The sequence below is a fragment of the Ischnura elegans genome, chromosome 7 (genome assembly GCF_921293095.1).
Source record: "Ischnura elegans chromosome 7, ioIscEleg1.1, whole genome shotgun sequence".
Classification (NCBI taxonomy): domain Eukaryota; kingdom Metazoa; phylum Arthropoda; class Insecta; order Odonata; family Coenagrionidae; genus Ischnura; species Ischnura elegans.
This window is the reverse complement of record NC_060252.1, coordinates 89,540,802-89,555,626: the sequence shown is the minus strand read 5'-3', so window position 1 is coordinate 89,555,626 and position 14,825 is coordinate 89,540,802. Positions and strand designations below refer to the sequence as shown.

Below are 14,825 nucleotides of genomic sequence, written 5' to 3'. Positions count from 1 at the left end.
ATTCGTGAGCGTGGGAAAGATTCCACCACATATTGTTTGACACAATCTTCTGAATCGTAAGACGCATTCGCAAAAATTACGAAATTTACGTTCTCGTCTATGATATTAGAATAGCACTGACAATGAGTTAAATCTTACAATAAAATTTCTATATATTTATAATACGGTGGGAACCTCATCTTACGTACTTAGCAAAAGGTATTACCCTATGCGGTAAGCATTAATGTATAACAAAAAAGGATATAATAAATTTGGTTGGACATACATTCGTTGGATTATTTCAAGCCAAAAATTTAAAATGGACCAGTAATCACTAGACTACGGCATTTAACCTGAAGCGACTTAATAATAATTAATAGAGTTTAATTGGGTAAATCACACGAAATCATCGAAGTTTTACAGACTTGCAAAGATTCACAAAGAGGTTTGCCCGATAAGACCAGTTGTGTCAAGTGCCTGTGCACCAAACGATTTAATATCGCACAAAAACAACACCCTATTTAGAAGCTATAATAAATTTTCCCCTTAGTATGGTGCGAGAAAGTCATACGAACTTGGAAGCCTGCTCTCACAACAAGCGCTACAAAATAAGTGCATATTACAATCATTCGACGTATTCTTTTTATTCTTACCGTGAAAATACTAAGCTTTTACGAAACCATGGACGGACAAATCAATCACCATTTCGGAAAAAGCAGAGTTTATTATCCTGCAACTCCCGCGATACTAGGGTTCTTTCCCATTCCATCAGAAAAATAAATTAAGAATAAAGCGCGCGCAGTAGTTTTCTTAAGAAGGTGTTGGAACGAGGAGTTCCTCTTCTCCTCCAAATTTTGGGAATAAACAGTCTTAAGAATGTTTTATACACAAAATTAGCTACAAATTACTGTAAGGAGCACTTAGTTTGAGATACAACAACCCATAGGATAATGGCGGACGTGTACCGACAAAAATTAATGCGAAAGTAAACGTGGGGCGCGGTTCTTCCGTATTTGTTTACTCGAACCGCAAATAATGGAATGAGGCATTGCGGGATGATAAATAACTCCGGGTATCATTATACTCCGGAGAAGACATCTACGCAGCTTAGGAACAAATCAACCACTTTTTAATTCAGTGGCATTATACTCCGGAGAAGACATCTACGCAGCTTAGGAACAAATCAACCACTTTTTAATTCAGTGGCATTTTGCAGTTAATACGTTAGAAATAATATATGATGCATGCCGATCAGTAGGCATTTATGTTTTTTATTACATATACTTCTGCATACTACCCTGCAAGCCTCCTGGAGTGGTGTTTGGCAGGGGGTGAACCATCACCAACATTCACCATGCACAACACCATCCTTGGAAATTTTGGTTTACTTCCATGAGCATCCACTACGCAACATGTACGCTATATATGACACAAAAGCTAGCGGATTAATGTAATCCTAACTATGATGGAAAATTACCCATAAAGAAAAATCATTCTGTTAGAAATACTAGGAAAATTCAGAAACATGCATGAAGGAATACAGAGGCGTAACTACGCATATGCTTTGGGGGGGGGGGGGGGGGATGAACTGGAGTTGCGACCCCACCCTCCCCCAGGCAATAGGGGTTCCGGGAAAATTTTTGAAAAACGACATGCCTGTAAATACATTTTACCTCATTTTGGCGCTTAAAATTTAACTTTAAGCAGATGCTGTTATTACATGTCAATACTAGAAAATAGTTTTAAATTATTTTTTTATTTGTCTGAGACTTTGGGGGTGGGGGGGGGGATCTATCCCCTCATCCCCCATAGTTAAGCCACTGAAGGAATATATAACTTTTTCTTCTCATTGTTTTGCGTTCTTCTTACAAGCTTTTTCAATTTTTTATTTTAAGTCCTTTCGCCGCCGTCATTGTCTCTTATCGAATTCTATTAGTAACATCCCAAACCTTTGATGCTACTTTTCTCTAATTTTTTATGAAAAAATTCTAGGCCTTTTCTTCTACCTAGCGACCTTTAGGCCTCCTCCACATAACACCCCACCGGACAATTTTTCTCGCTGAAGTCCTGTCTATGAATTTTCAGTAGAAGGTAAATATCCATGAGTTAGACTAGGAAATATCCAATTCTTAATTGCATGGGGAAAATGTTAGATTTTTGCTGATAAATAGGTGATTTTAAAACGAAAACGAAGCTTAAAAGAAAATCGATCGAAATAATCAGAGACATCATCGTTCAGCCATGCGATAATGAATCCCTTAGGATTGTTTTCTCACGGACAGCCATTCAGGCAAAGTTAAAACAAATCATAGATTATAATAAAATTCTACTTGAAATTTTCCGTAACACGTATGATGAATGCATCAAATTTTGTTTCTCTCTACCGACGTTTATTGGGCTAAAATATGCAAAAAATTATTTACATGTAAAAATTAAGACGATTAAATAAGAATATATTTTATTATTAGCGACACAAAAGCTTGCATTGAACTCTTGAGTCAGATTATTATTACGCAATAATAAAGATTGATATTTACTCTTCCTCACACAGTATTTCTCTTTTAGCCTTGTATTCTATTCGCAAACGCATATCACATTTACTCTCAGGCTTTACATGAGTCTCGCAAACAATCAAATCTCAAGGCCATCAAATGTGCACTCAGGCCAGGGAAGGGTCGCTACTCCCGTTATCTCTTCGAAACACCACTTCGACACTATAGTTAAGGCATGACTTTCTCCTCTCTTCGCCGAAACCCTTTCACCGTTATTGAACCCTTCGACGCTCATTAACGAAACCCAAAAATTTCTTCCCGAAGGGTCGTCTTTGGCATATGGTGTGCTCGGTAGCAGCCACGGGTCTCGTGCATGTCCCTATGGACAACTTTTGCTGCCAAAAAAAAAAAAAACATTCTCATGTGGGAAACCGCGGACATATTAATGCCATTCACCACCGTGGGAAATGCACATTTGATACAGGCTACACCACTGAAAAAATTTAGGGGGAGGGGTTTTCAGTACAAAATTTGGTGAGGTTAGAAAATGCATAGAGAAATATCCAGTAACTAATTTAAAATTTGACATGCATGCTCTAATGCATGCCAAATGTTAGAATGTCTATACTACTATAGAATTACTCTCCAGTTATCCATGGATGCAAACTGAATTTATTGTTACAGACTGTGTTAATTTTTTGTTGATTAATAGGTTTAATGTTCAACAGAATAATAAATTAAGTTATTTTTTCATATTTTTATATGATTACTTCGTTACCCTTATTGTCAATGCACCCCTTATAAATTGTAACTATGTTTCAAGGAGTTCAGGCTCCTAGAGCAATAAATGAATTTATTATTATTTATATTCCTCTAAAACCACATCAATTTGTGTACATATTATCGAGTAATAATGAAACATGCAACGTGTAGTGTAAAGCCCTGTCTTCGATCGTAAACGCCATCACACCTTAGCAAATGCAAAGGAAAGCTACGCGATTCGTCAGAAACTTTTACGGGGGATCAGAAAGCGTTACACTGATTTAAAAATAAATAAGACGAGAAGCGCTAGACGCTTGGAAGCTATCTTCCACAGCTACCCGGAGAACATCATATTAGGGCATGGCTGTATTTCCAGGTCCGACAGAAAAGATAGATTAAGAGATTTATTTTTCCGAATGTGAAAACAATGTTAGAAAGTATAATATTATGTAAACGAGGGAAAGAAAGGAAGAGAATAGGATTTTTACATAGAATGATAGCGCCTTATTGTTAACTGAAGAGGGATGTCCATGAAGGAAGAGGAGGCTGTCTGAATACTTCTCAAGTACTCCATGGAAACCTACCTTAATCGGTAGAATACTTGCCCAACGGACAGATGAAGAAATTTGTTTTCCCCGAACAATAAAGGACTCTAATAAATGATAGGCGGAACTTCGCGGGCGTATTTCTTATTTTAGTTAACGGCTGGTGTCCTAACACTCCTTGTCATTTGCCAATTGAGGCTGCTTGCGTGGAAGAATGTAGATGTAGCCCTGACTACCAGCTGCCGGTACACGTACAGAAGCATCAAGATAAATAATAAGTGATATGTGACATTATTTGGGATAGATAATTTAAATTTTATACTTACCAGCATTGCATTCATAGTACAGCATACATCCGTACCAGTCAATTGTCAATTGACCCATTGGTTCCGAAGTTAGCAGAGCATGTTTAGAACAAATCAATCGATTTTGGTGGTATGAACAATTTGTTTTCTGAAAACTGGTAATACTAGATCTGGCTTTCTTACATCAAAATTCCAAGTTACTGGAACGAAAACTACGGGAATACCAAGCGTTTAAATTTGGGCAACTTGATTTTAAACGCAAAAAACGGGTACTTTTTTGAGGAACAATGAAGTACAGGAAATACTATGGAGCCGAAGTGATTTAAAAGTACATGATCCAACATAGGAATAAATTCTCTTTTGTATGCATTTCATTGCATTGAAATTGATTGCTTCTTTCAGACGCTAGAACTCCTCAAACTCGGGTGTCTTGCTTTTTTTACAGACAGTATAAGTAGCTGTGAGTGGTGGGACAATTATTATTGCGCAGTGGGTAATGCTTTATCTTCACTGCGGGGGTTGAACAATTCTCTATAGACATATGCGGAAAATATTTAGATTGATACGTACCGCGAAATGGATACTGAATCAAAATTTTGAAGAAACCAGCATGAAACGTTAAATGAGAAACTTATCAACAACGCTCTTAACTTGAATTAAATAACTATTATGCTTGAAAAGTGATGGACCAATTTTTATCAAGAGTGACTACCCCAACTTCAAAATTTCTCCTCCTTATGCAAGGAGAAATATGGATGACGCGATTTTTCTCCGAAATATTTTGACTGGGGGAGTTGACTGTATGTATCTATCAAGCTTAATAAACATTAATGCCCTTACCCGTAGAAATAGACACACACTACCTTTTCGATGTTAGTTCGGAAGGGTGGACGTCAAGCAGTTCGAGCTACTTACTCTTGCTAGCACGGCTTATGTCTCTCTAGAGCAGGGGTTCCCAAAATGGGGGGGCGTGGAGAAATTCCAGGGGGGGCGTGACATCCAAATGAAATAAATTAAAAAAATTACAAAAATAATTTCCTCAGATGTTTGAAATAAAGTCTTCCTAAGTTTTCATAATTGTTTTTGTAAAGTTTCAATAAAGTTGTAAACTTTATCAAAGAAGGTTACAGGTAATTATATTCGTTTTTCATGTAATACTTGTTTTAATTTTCATCATACGTACAATTATTGAATCTTTCCATTCTGCGTTACCGCATTCAACAGTGAACAAAAAATCTACCTACTCACCATATCAAGTAGGCACATACTTGTACGAGTACAAGTACTTGTACAAGTAGGAGTTGGTATGTACGGCACCGTTGAAATAGGGTATTGCAAAATGGAAAGCTGATATGTGTAGCGGGGGGGGGGGGGGGGCCGGGTACAAAAACGTTTGGGAACCCCTGCTCTAGAGAATAATCCAGATAGCGATATCTTCTGTGATTCGTTGAGAAGTATTAAGAGTAGACTACTTACTTAGCCTGACTCCTTATTTATTGTACTTTCGTTTAGTTATTTCATATATTTACTTTATTAATCCTTTATATTTATGCATACTTTACTTGACATTATTATTATAAGGTTGGTTAATAAGGAATAACTAGCCAGCGCTCCCTCACGATAAGGCCAACAATCTCCATCATAAAAGTAACTGAGGCAGGTGAGGCGTAGTGGAATGTCCTGATTTTATGAAAAAGATGCATGGCATTTTTCCACAAATTTATTTAGCAGAGTACGACGCGTTTCGACGGTCAAGTCATTCTCAACAACAATATGTAATACATATTGCACTTGAGGATGCCCTGACAGTCAAAACGCGTCGTACTTTATGAAATGAATTTGTGGAAAAATTGCCATCTCTCTTTTTCAATAAATTAAATCAACTTCCATTCTATCTTTTAACCCTTTCCTTTTCATCTCCCTTCTCCAATTACCATACATCATCCAATACAGCTTTCAGCATCCCCTTCCTACTCAGTACTATCTTCTTCACTCAAACCCTGTGGATGCACTTTATCTTCTACGAGCGTGATGCGCCAGCTCCCAGCGGGCTTCCCCCGCTCTTTTCAATGCAGGTCCACAGAGGGATAGGCGCGTTTCTAATTTTAAAATGTAGAAAAAAAGGGAGGGTCTTATGTACAAATTTAATTGGAATGTTCATGTACAAATTGAGGTCAGAGGACCTCTTTAAACACAACATTGGAAGTAATTACACTATCCTCTGTTAAACGCTCATGATGACTCATACTTACGTATCAACAAGAGACTTGAATGTGGAATCATCCGCATTTTGATAAAAGTTATTTAAAGAATGCAAGATATTTATGAACAATGATATTTTATGAATAAATTTATCAGCTTTTGCGCCGCTAACGTCAGGAATATTTACCGGTTTTTTTTTATTATTTAAAAACCAATTTTAGGACACAATTGCAATATTTAGGAAGTAAGATATGCCGTCTCATGTTCTCTGATAAATTCTGTGCATTTTGGTACCTCATTTGTAGAGTTTGGTTGCGTATAAGTTGAGAAAAAGGTATCGATACAGTAGAAATAATATAGAAGATAGACGTATTCTCTTCTCACCCACCACCTTCACCATATCCTCATGCGTATGGTAAACCATCTTCTACATTCTCCTTCGTAACGTTTCCTCAAAATCCTTTTTCTGGTTAACTCTCTTTTTTACGAGTAATTTTAATCATTCATCCCTAATAAGAATATAATTTACCTCTAAATATTACTTCGAAAGTCGCCTCAATAGGAGCGTAAATGAAGGTGTTGGGCTACCAGCCACCTAACCTTGAAAAAAGAATACAATAAATCGTTTTAATGAAAAGACTTGATACCCTAAAAAATACCGTTTTCATGGTAACATGCAAAGTGCACCCAAAATAATGTGTGTGTTGCCATGGCTTAGTAAATAAGGAGTTGCGGCCCAATGCTGATAGGGCACAAAATGTTTAGAATTGTCTCCCCAACCACCTCCTGAAGTATTGCAGATTCTTCCTGAATCACCCTGCATAAATTAAGCCTTCGTGTTTTGTGTGATGATCCCCCTGGGCCCCATCTCAGTTGAGGCGAGCGGGTTAGCTGCTGGCCGTGTATGATGGGGGGAGGGATGGGGAAGACTAGGGAGTGGGATGGGGACACCGAGATATGCAGCATAGAGAGAAGGTTCCCAAACTGCCGCAGAGTAGCGCTGCTCAAGCGAGAGTGACTCAAAGTTGTAGGGGAGGGCGGAGGTGGGGAGTGTGTTTGGATCACTTGCAGACGGGTCGAGCCTGGCAGCAACGCACGATCAACTGCTCATTCTGGCCTGGTAGACCGCCAGAGAAAGACCTTATAGCGCTCGCAAGTATCCCTATCCAGCCCTTTCCCGCAAGTGCCTTCCCTCGATAGTGTACCCCCAGCGAATTACGTGTAGCACTTCAGCACCGACCCCCTGTGATATATATCCCTCCTCTTTGTCGATAGTACTACGGTGCCTGTTGCGTGGAAAGGTAGGATTTGCTCTCACGGCTGAACATTTTATTGAATTTCCTTCGTGTCAGCAGCGGTGTGGAGAGTTCGCAAGCTTAGTCGCTCTAGTATATGCCTTGACTTTCTTGTAAACTCAGACACGTTTTACGTCGATCCCCACCGCAGCTAGTGTGCAGAATTGTAGAAAAACTCAAAGTGTGCCTCTTTCTGGCCTTCCTTAGCATTTCTCGTCCTCTTTAAAGTCGGAACACTTGTTAGCCGGGCGGATCCCGTAACCTCGGCCAAATTTTGGTCCGTAGGGGTGGGCTGCTCTGCAAAGCCGGCGGACGAGGGGAAGGTTTTGTTCAGGAGTAGAAGGGAGGTTTTTTTCGGTTTACCGGGAAGACCCGTGGAATCTTCCCTGAGCTGCCCGGAATAGCAGGGGCCGCTCGCCGAAAGGAAAAACAGATCGTCGTGAACAACGCGGGTTTTTAAGTTTTCGGAGGTAACGTGCTTGCCGGTCGCAAGGATCATCTCCGTAAACCTGCAGCTCTATCTCTGTGCTTATAGAGATCGACGAAGGACTTCTCGCTCCCGTGTTTTTCTTTGGACTGCGTAAACATCCTCTTCGGATGCACCTAAGGACTCAATTCGCGGTGATCACCCAGGACAGTCGCCCGTTATTACCTCACGCGGGCCGCTTTTGAGTTGTTCATGGTGCTCTGATCTGTGTTTGTTTCTCTTTTTCGCGTCGCTCCTCGCATCTACTCAGATTCCTTTACCGTCGCATAGCTCTGGACAAGTCGAAGATGGATTTAATGTGCTTTGAGCCCGAGAGAGGCTGTGAGTGCCGGGCGTACGAAGATCCTCATCTAGTCAATGATGAGCGAGTGTTCCAGAACATGCTGAAGGCTGAGGAGAGGAATTCCCCGTCGGCCAGCAGCTACTTCAATTGCGTGCAGACCGAAGTGACCCCCGCCAATCGGAAGGTCGTGGCGGAGTGGCTGCTCGAGGTAAGTCATTTTGATTCATTTGTATTTTCCTTTGTAACTTTAGTTGGTTGAAACCCCCGTAGCGAGCTGGTGGTGGAGTTCAATTTCCCCCTATTGTTAGGGTTCAAAAGTGTTAGACTAATCCCCTCCCCTCCCTGAAATGATTGCCTTAATAAGTTACCCTCTCACACGCAAGAAATATTTATGGTTACTGCCTCTCCGTTTGGTCCTAATGAAGACGTAAAGAGTAGGCAGTTTGGCAATGCAACCTTTTATTTCGGTCATACACTCATGAAGTCCGTCTAATAAAATATAAGTATTCTAATTTTCCACTTAAAAGTATATATTGAAGTGATTCTAGAGAATATTTTTAAGTTCAAAGAACCTTCGGATTTATTTGCGGTGTTAAAATGTAATACTTCTGTACTTCTCCGGCGAAGGCTTCATCTTCGTCCATTCCGGCAAAATTGGTACGCTTGAAATAAATTTATCCTTTCGTGTGCAAACTTAAGTCCGCTGCGGAACCAAGTATAACCAACGTTTCCGATCAAAATTGCTCCTTCACTAATGTATTTCGAAAAATTTGCCTCGTGTTAAAATAGCCTCCCTAATTGATAATCGTGCTAGAAAACAGTTTGAATTTAGCTACATCGTACTTGTTTAAATGTTGTAACTATCGTGGTTAATACATGGGGTAAATTTATCTGGTCGCGTGGCGTACTTTTCGGTTTCCTTCGTTTTAAGAGCGGTTCTAATTAAGTGCGCGAAGCATACTACAAAGTTATCTTTTCCGGAGTCCAGCATTAGCGGCCAATGAGAGTGTGTTGATGTTGCGTCTCAATAGGTGTTAAGTGGTGTATTATTCGAACCTTGCTCATCTTTTCCATAATACCTGTGCATGTGTTGTTCATTCATCAACCTCAAGAAGCCACTTTCTGTGATCCTGGAACGTTGGGATAGTATCCAAGACCACTTCATATACGTCTCGTGACGAATTCTCCGAAATTCTATCAGTAAATCTAACAATGTCATATTATAGACACATCTTTAAAATTTTGCAATTTTGCAAGAGTCCCCTGTAAATCTCTCTGCTGGCTAACTGTCTTCGTAACTTACATCTCTTTCACCGAGGAACGTGCTAATCAGCGACTGATACAAACGTTCGGTAACTCCCTTGGCGTTGATAACATTAGCATTACATACACTCAAGGTGATCCCCGGCGTCCATACTAACGGCGTATGGCAGGCTTAGCTTGTGAACCAACTTAATGAGCGTTGAGAAATATGGGTATGAAACCGAAAGCGAATAATAAGTGCGTATTATGTCGCGTTTGCATTCGAGAGTATTTTTTCTGATTATCGAGTGGCCTTTTTTATAAAACTTCTTTAATAGAAAGTGATATCCCTTCAGAAAAGTGATTACGCCTGTGGTGCTTGAGTATTCGATATTTTAAAGCATCAATCCAGGGTGTGTTGAGGCCGTCATCCCCGGCGGTCTCGCGGCTTCGTCGCCGGCTGGCCGGGGTGGAGGAAATCACGCTGGTCGGTAAGGGCGCCGAGGGGAAGTTCCGTTGAGGTGGGGTGGCGGTGTAGGGGAAGACCGGCTCGGCCGTAGTCAGCTGATCGCCTCACTTGTTGAGTACACGGGAGTTCTATTCGCACTGGAGATGACATTCAATGATGAATCTGCGTGGAAAGACCTAGGTATTTTCCAGGGCGTAGTGCATCAGCTTTCGTAGAAATTACTTACGTCATTATTTTTATTTATCATCACTATAATTGGTTTACTAGGCTTTGAGGAATAGGGCCGCAATCATCGAACTTCCTATCACATCATTACTTCCATTTAACTGTGGCAACGCTATTTTTCCAATGCTCTTTAAACTTTATAGTTGTCAAAGGTCTTCACTAGCGGAGAAACTCTTGCGTTCTTCGCCGAACTCCGAAAACATCATGGTTTAAATTGCCGCGTGCAAAATTTTAATACCTTTATCTACATTACAAGGTATAATGTTTTAGCATAGATTTAGAGTACTCAAGTTTTATCTTTCTGTGGACTTATTGTTCGCTATCTCTATAAGTATCGTTTTTTTCTGGAGTTTACCATGGTGCTAAATTCGCGGATTCATTTCTCTCGAGCTGTTAACCAGAAAGAAGTCGCCAACAGCTACTTACCAAAGCTCAATTTAACCATTTTCTTCCGACAGGGCTTCGAAATCCTTCCGCTGGCTTACACGCGTATTTTTGTGATTCGTCGAGGAGTAAAGCGAATGCAGCGACATCTAGCTTTGAGTGCGGACGGCTGGAATGTGCGACCATCTTCGAGACAACGTGTGTGGTGAACGAATTTACAGCTCCCCCCCCCCCCCCCCCTAAAAGTTTTGGCGCCATTTCTGTCTATACTATCTTACATTAGTGAAAATTTTTAATGAGGAATAGTGTACTGGAAACATTCATGAAAATAAACCCCTTCCTCATTCATATTTTAAATCTTACCAGACAAGATTTTTCGAAGTTTTTGTGGCACATAGTGCATTTTTTATGCCTGTTCGAAGCTGAAGCTTTTTCTTTGTTATTGAATATTCGCTATTACGCAGTAAGTAGGAGTGAAAAGCGTATTTTGCAATGTAGTGAAGGGCAAAAATTGATTTTGATTAACCTCCCCCACAGATTCTTGACTGGTTTCCTGAACAGTCGACAAGCGGCAGATGGAGTTCATTCGATCGTACACATATTTAATTCCCCACTAATTTGCATAGCTCGGCGCTCTGTAAAGATAACTTTTATATGATTGCCTTTTTGACTTATCGTAGGTCATTTAATTCTCAGGGGAAATTGATGGAAAATCCTTTCGTCGGAAGGTAGTTTCCCCGATCTTTCAGGGGCAAGCTATTGCGCCGTTCTGAAAAGAAAATAGTCTTATCCCGTAGGTGTTGCTCAAGTGCCTAGGTAAGGGAAATGGGCGGATTTCTCGGTAAATAGTAAGCCGGCACCGAATGTTGCTTTCCACGCACAGTGGAAGTGAGCAAGGAAGAAATGGGACTCCAGTCATTACCGAGTGGCGTGTCGGAAGAGCGTTCACCTCCTCGAGGAATTCACGTGCGCATAAAAATCTTGCCTCTCTCCCGACTGCGACATCGTTCTTGTGAGCAAAGAGGATTTGTTACTTCCACTATCTTCCTCTTGGAAGGTGGCGCCCCAATGTCGTGTCCATGTGTGATCAACACGACTCGCAGTCTTAGCATCTGTTCCTTTCTCAGGCGTTGAGCAATTGTCAAAAAAATATTACAAAATCAATACCAGCCTAAGGGGACGATCTTCTTAGACTTCGCCGAAGTCAATATCGGATTTCGATCAAGGTCTTATTAGTTCGTTTCAGTTGAGGAAAATATTCGCGGTTCCAATTAAAGTTGTTTTTAGTAAATTAACAATTTTTTTAACAAAACCTAATTGTATTTTATAACAAGGCATTAGTTTCTATTTAAATGCCGTGAAAATGGGAGAAATCTTTCGATTCCGTCTCTAATAGTTGTATAGTTGAATATATTGTTAAATAAATTCGTTAAGTCAGTCCGTGAACACGTGAGCTTACCGAAGGCCAACCTTAGTTCATATTTCCTAGCACTTAGTTGTCAAAGCTGGGCCGTGGACGTTACAAGAATGCACAAAGGAGCTTAGAAGTGGCTATTCGGTAAGGTGTCTTGGCACCAGAAGGATTATTTTCAGAAATCTGTGAATTTCATGCCGTTTATTTGGGGTAATAGAGCATTAGAATTTGACTTTTGGTAGGGGTTTAAGTTTGCGTCACCATTTGTGTGAGTTTTTGTTAATTTTTACTACCAACATTTATTATTTATTTTTAAGGATGACAAAGAAGGCATTAAAGATCGTTATAGATGATTTTCACTTTTGAATGATTATAATAATTCGCATTCTATGCATAGGAACGTGGTTTGATGCCCGTCAGTGGAGTGAGTTTCTCGCGTGTTCCCGCGCCTTGATCACTAACATGATCATATGATGGAACTATAATCTCCTTGTCATTTTACACTTCAAGAGGTCGAAAACATTAAACGTTTTAACATTATTACAATCTTCGCGTAATACATTTGACTACATATTTATGCTGATTCTTTTGCTGGGGAGATTACATTATTATTTTTAACACCAATATTCGGTAGTTCGAAAAATGACTACCCTCCGCGCCGCCCCGGTAACACGGCACCTAGCGTCCACAATGTAAAACAACCGTACTGCCATATTGTTCTTCGCAATTCATCTTCGGCCGAGTTGACTATGCTGTTTTACTTCCAACTTGCTTCATTCATTATTTCATTCTCCTCGCCCTTCCGCCAGCCGCAAACACGTCCCAAGTTGTGCGCCGCAGGAAAATAACGACGCACAAGTAATTTGCGACTCATTTAAAAGCCATGCTTCAAAGAGACCCTGAATAACTTTCGAGGCATTTCGAAACTAAGATGCCAAGCTCACGTTTATCATCATGATACTCGCCAATGTAGTGTCGATAACCGAAATTACTCTTGTCGACGTTATGTTTAATTCAGTGTTACAAGCAGTGCATTTTTAAGCAGAAAAAACCTTCAACTCATCATGGAGGTGGAGTTCCATGAGTTTCTGATTTGGTTTTACTCTCAATTAAGACTGCGAATTTGCTATTCAAGATAACGGAAATTAACTTATAGCTTGATTAATACAAGTCGTGGGTTTGAAAAGAATTACGGACTACTTCACAACCTAATTCATTTTCTTATACCAAACCACTATCGGAAACTATTAAATACCCATGCAATTATCCCAGAAACGGCGAGTGAATTTATTAACAAGGCATTTTGAAGGAAATAAGTCGATTTGTCGCCTGAAGCCGTAAAACCTCCGAATTTTAACCAATTGACGACGGGTTGATTCTTCTTCCTTGTACGAGCTAATAGATATTGTATTGTATGTTATTTTTTGCCAGGAATTTGCGCTTGCAAAGGTATTCAAACGTGGGTATAGGATTGGCTTAGTTTGCTTGAGCAATTGAGAAGGAATATCTTTAAGAGCGACTTGGAGAAGATCATATTCGAGCCCCTTTGTATATCCTGGTCCGACAGAAGCGATAAATTGAAAGAAATAATTTGCCGAACGGTTAGTAATGGAAATTCGTTTTTCCCCCGAACCATGAAGGACTTCAATAAATGCTAGTCGTTTATTAGTTTGAGAATTTGCATTTTTATGTGAGATCGGCTGGCGTCCTAACACCCCCTGCCAAAGGTCTCTCCTGGCGACTTGCTTGGTAGTATGTAGATGTATAGTAACAATATTTCCGGCGGTTTCTTTGCGGATAGTCGACGAGGTACACTTGGCGGAATTTTCCCACGAGGAGACTAGAGATTTTTTTCCTCCATCTCGCCAGTTGCACCATAGTGGTACTTCTTCCTTGTAAACATGGTGAGAGCCTTGGGAAGACTGTCATTGGGCGAGTCCCGGTCGTCCACTTCCGTCTCCAAGGCGATAAGGTGCTCCAAGCTGTCGCTTTGATAAGGGCCGCTCCTTAAGATTTAGCCGCGTGAGGAGGTAGGGCTGAAGACCGCGGGGAAGAAGTTAGAAGAAATATACATGAATTGCCATAAGTAAAGTTATTCCCCTGGACTACGAACTTCGAACTTAAGGCTTTCCGTACCACTGCGCTGGCCACTACGACATTCAGATTCCAGAATTCCTATGGCAGCTCCCGAGGCTCATAGTAATACATGATTAGCACTCGCGGTCCATCAAGGATGGCAACTCGAGGTGCTTTTTCTCATGGCAATCCATGCATATTTCACCGCCGTTCACGCGGTAGTCTTCGAAATACCTATTACACTGATAGATGAAAGTTTGTGGTTCAAACCCGGAAAACATCTGTACTATTCACTCTGAAGTAAGTGCCTTGGAATCATACAATGCAAAATTATAAACGTATTCATTCTATGGCCAGATCCGTTACGTATTCCATATTGAGTAAGGTAGCGCGCTTTAGGAGAATAATTGTATTTCCGGCTGTCAGCCTCGTGATTTCAATCCAATGAGTGAAGATCCGCCTCTTTTCTCGTCATCAAGGTGAATATTTGATTGAGCACTGATTATGCCCTCGAGCGCTGCTAGGTTGAACTAAAATGAACTTCCTATTTCTCTCGGTTGCCAACCCGATATAATTTTACTCAGCATTCATTCTTAATTACTGACTAAGAAATACAGCAGCTAAAAAATAACTAAGAAATACAGCTACTTGGAAGAGACTTAGCG

General features: G+C 40.4%; 1 protein-coding gene across 1 annotated transcript in view; it reads left to right on the top strand.

Annotated features, from left to right (window-relative positions):
* The first annotated feature begins 7,356 nt into the window (after positions 1 to 7,356).
* The window catches only part of LOC124162132 (G1/S-specific cyclin-D2-like), a 62,544-nt gene continuing 55,075 nt past the window's right edge, over positions 7,357 to 14,825 (top strand). The window contains exon 1 of the mRNA XM_046538552.1: positions 7,357 to 8,558. Within this exon, the coding sequence (XP_046394508.1) occupies positions 8,355 to 8,558 (204 nt within the window). The 5' untranslated portion in view covers positions 7,357 to 8,354. The remainder of the gene's footprint in view (positions 8,559 to 14,825) is intronic.